General features: G+C 39.8%; 1 protein-coding gene across 1 annotated transcript; it reads right to left on the bottom strand.

Moving 5' to 3' along the window:
- Positions 1-820: 820 nt before the first annotated feature.
- On the bottom strand, positions 821-3586 carry camk2n2a (calcium/calmodulin-dependent protein kinase II inhibitor 2a). Its single transcript, XM_084183087.1, has 2 exons — positions 3159-3586; positions 821-2570 (listed from the first exon to the last, which is right to left on the bottom strand). The coding sequence occupies exons 1-2, from the start codon at positions 3322-3324 to the stop codon at positions 2500-2502; spliced, it is 237 nt and encodes a 78-aa protein (XP_084039213.1). The 5' UTR covers positions 3325-3586; the 3' UTR covers positions 821-2499.
- Between the last annotated feature and the right edge of the window lie 534 nt (positions 3587-4120).

Below are 4120 nucleotides of genomic sequence, written 5' to 3' on the forward strand. Positions count from 1 at the left end.
TGGTTAACTCAATGATCCTGCTTTGTAGTTTACCCCTATGATAAACAACAATTTGGGATTACGCCTTACTTGGCCCCTCCATTAGGCTAATTTTAGGCAGGTCTGACATGACTGGGTAGGTGTCAGCTATGTAGTGGAATCCTTGCTTTTACCAATCCGACAGTGTTAGATGATGTTAGACTTCAAGGAAGGGAAGAAGGAAGGATTATTCAAGTATTCCCTCTGGACCACTGTGTGTGGGGCACTATGTTAGTCTGAATGGCCTTGAACCATGTTTACATTCATACACCTTGTATCTCAGGTTGGGGATAGGGACTTTGATAGCTGATAGATTGGTGTTATATTCCATAGGGCCCTTGTTCCAATAGAATCCCCAGCCTACTATTGTAGGAAAATCTCAACTTTTCACTGTGTTCCCCACCATGTTGCAGTGCACTACATTTGACCATACAGTAGCCTATAGTTGTGTCATCAAAGACTATGAGCTATGAGTGAAGACAGCCTACATCATTACTTGAGAGGCAACAAGTAGCCTATTCTCTGTTTTTTATTAGTGTTTCTCAAATGGTGGGTCAGGAGGCCCACCTGCTGGTCTCTGCTAAAGCGTGTAGGCCCAAATATTGATTTGTTTATCAGGTAGGTCATAGCTTGGAGATCTACTGTAATCCATTGGCAATTCATCCACCTTATGTCCAACAATGATGTGGTTGTAATCCAAAGCCAGACCAACTGTCATGAGGGCCTAACTGTCTTGTGTTAATGTTTTTACTCTGTGATGATGGAGTGATCTTGGAAAATGAATACCATAGGACCACATTTTACATGTTCTTTCACCATTTATTTGTTCACCAAATACAGTGAAAATGGCATCATAATATACAATGACTCATTCTTAGAATGTCATGACACTGTTGCTTTTTTGCTTCATAAAACAATGTTTAATTAATGAAAATAATAGTAAGGTCATGCACAACAAACCATATTGAGTTTCCTTAAAAGAATGGTACAAGATAAACTAAATAAAAAACAACTGTAATGTCCAAAATCTGTCAAAATTCAATGTGTTATTTGAGGATCCTCGTAAACAGTGCAATATACAAAAAAATTGCAATTTTCTAACAAATTCATCAACGAAGCTCAAGTCACAGGATACAATTTCTCAATAATAGTGTAACATTGATGTGTGCAAAACCCCAAACACATTCAGTTAGTCTTTAAAAAAAAAAATGTCAGACCCCTTGATATAGAATGACAAAAGTCTAAACCCAAATCTCTTAGATTCTCTGTTAGGCCTATATAGTCTCAATATGCTGTCCTCTCTATAGTACAAACATTTGTGTTGATGAATTGTAAGACGGTAGACTAGCACATCATTTTTAAATAACAATTGTTTAGATATAAAAATACAAATATGGATTTTGTTAAAAAGAAGCGTGCCAGGGTAAGAGTGGTGGCACCTGTATTGGCACCAGAGTGAAAGTTCATGCAAATAGATGGAGAAAATAGTGGACTTTTAATTATAGAAGACAAAAAACACAAATAATTGCAAAATCTAAATAAATAATAAAACAATATTTTCCCATCAATTTCATGACTATTGTTTCAAACATAATTTGCCCATCTCGCCTCCTTCGATATTTCGAGAGTCTGTAAAAAGTGAAACAGCTATGTGCAGGTGTCGGTAGGCTTAATGAAGGCGCCGACCTGCATCGTTAACCGTGGGGGGTAATGTAACACCATGTATCAATTTCATTCAATTGAACCTGGGGACTATGCATTACTAGCTTATTCTTTACAGGTGAGGCCAAAATGAATATAGGCATACGAAAGGAAATATTAACATTGCACCATCCTTGGTGTAGGTATATATACTGTATATGTATCTATATTTGTTTTAAATACAATGGGTCTCTTCTAGTTACTGGACTTCAGTGTTTGGTTTGTCAGTATTAAAAAGCTTTAGCAGCAATCGGAATGCATTCTCTACGTTCGACCAGTGCTGAAAAGGACAGCTCCCTTGAATGTGACGTCGCCGATTGTTATCAACAATGCAAAGCCTGTAAGGGGAATATGGTCTTCGAGCTTAGGTAGGCTACTGTATTCAACTATAGAAATAGAGCTTGAAATGAGATTCAGCCACCAGTTGTAGTTTTTTGTTGCTTACGGCGCTTTTGGAAGATGGTTGTGAAAGACTGGCAAGTTCATCCATCAGAGACAGGGTCTGCCATCTCAACATCACGCTGCGCAGCAGAAGTTAAAATGGGTTTTCGTTTTGAAGAATTGCCAGCAAACCCATGATAAATCTCTATATTTTCTGGAGTCTTGCTCAAACTCTTCCTCTGCTTTCTTGTCCAATCTTCACATCGTTCTTTCCATTCCTTTCCTTCCCCTTGTCTTCGCTTCGTGCCATCGTTTCTCCTACAATCCTCGAACATGCACAACCGACAAGTGCTTTAAATCGTTGATCAAAATAAAAAGTTTGCAAGGCATCGTTCATCTTTAAACACCAGGTGATGACTTGTCTGCCATCCCCTTTAGGACATCGTCTATTCGGTCATCTTCGATGACCACTGCGGAGGGAAGAATAAATTATATTAATGTTTATTACTGACATATCATATAACTGTTTCATAAAGCTGTTTTACAGACAACAAATCAAGTAATTGCAAAGGCTTTGAGTGAATAGGATGGGGAATTGTGCAACACAAAGGAATATGTTGTTGTGTCAAACCCCTGACCTTGGTCCTGAAATACTGCAAACAATGCTTTGTACATAACGGTACATAGCCAAGCATGCAATGAGGACAATTTGCCATTCAAAAAAGACAGAGCATAACTAATGTAGAAATATAGTAGACTATAGCTACTGAAATACATTTTGATATCACATCAGTAGTCTATTATTCTCATGCATCACTTTCAACTGGGCTCAATGTGGTCAGCTGCTGACCTTTGTTATATCAACAAATATTTGCCACATAATTTAGAGGTCAAATGCATATCTGTGTTTTATCTTTTGCATTTCAGTGTTTTATAACAAGTAGGTTAGGTAACTGTAGCCTAGGTTAGAGTTAAAGTTCACCCAAGCATGCCTGGGTGGCCAAGCCTTTGTTTTTGATGACCAAAACAAAACCTTTATTCAACAATACATCACTTACCTCTCTTGGCTCTGCCGATCTGTCCCAGTTTTGGGGGTCTTTTCGCTTGCGACGCCCCGAAGAACGAATTGGTGTCCTGTAGCCCGCAGCTAAAGGACATCTGACTGGCCTCGCTGTCCCCATAGCCGCTCATTTTCCCCTCGCTGTAAGGCAGTACCTCGGACATTATGACGGTTTGGATTCGGCGACTATAGTCGTTATAGCCCAGAAGTCCTTGACTTGGTAATTGCACTTGTCGAGCTTTCCGGTGGAAATCCCTTTGGAAAATCAATCGATGATTTCGTCGTGCTTAACCAGTCTGCGAAGGATGAAGGTGTGAGTCCTGGTTGAGGTGTCCTGGTGCGGGGTGGTTACAGGCTGCTGTGTCGCTGGTCGAAAGGAGAGCAGAGCAGGAGCGGTCTGTTCGCATGTGTTGCTAGATGAAGTCTGATGTGGAAAGTGGGAGATCCCGGGATCATAAAGGAAACCCAGGAGGAACGGTGAAGTTATCCATCTGCGTGTGTGTGTATGTATGTGTGTGTGCTGGGGGACTCCGAATGCTGGAGGAGTAGGCTAAGGGTGACATCAACAGGCGAGATATATAATACGTGCTGTGGAGGTAGCAGAAATGTAGGCTACAAATTCATGATCACAGAGCTAGAGCTACTGGAGCAACGGTGAGGTAAAGCTTTTATTTGGGCGTAATATTTTCAATGCTGAACACATTTGTAGCCTAAATAAGTTCTTACAATGTGATGATATTTACGCACAGGCTATACCTAAGTAGGCTAATTATATTTAATATGAGAATTATGAAAATAACCTACTCGCTCAATTGAACATAATGCTACAGTTATTGGAATAGCCTCATGTTTTTTTTTTAACCTATTATGCTTGACATTGTAATGTGTTTCTCTTCTCTTATGCAGAATATTTACTTCCTGTAAACCAGCCTCCTTGGTGGCTCTTGCTTGACATTGGCT

Source organism: Coregonus lavaretus (genome assembly GCF_964263955.1).
Source record: "Coregonus lavaretus genome assembly, chromosome: 19".
Lineage (NCBI taxonomy): Eukaryota > Metazoa > Chordata > Actinopteri > Salmoniformes > Salmonidae > Coregonus > Coregonus lavaretus.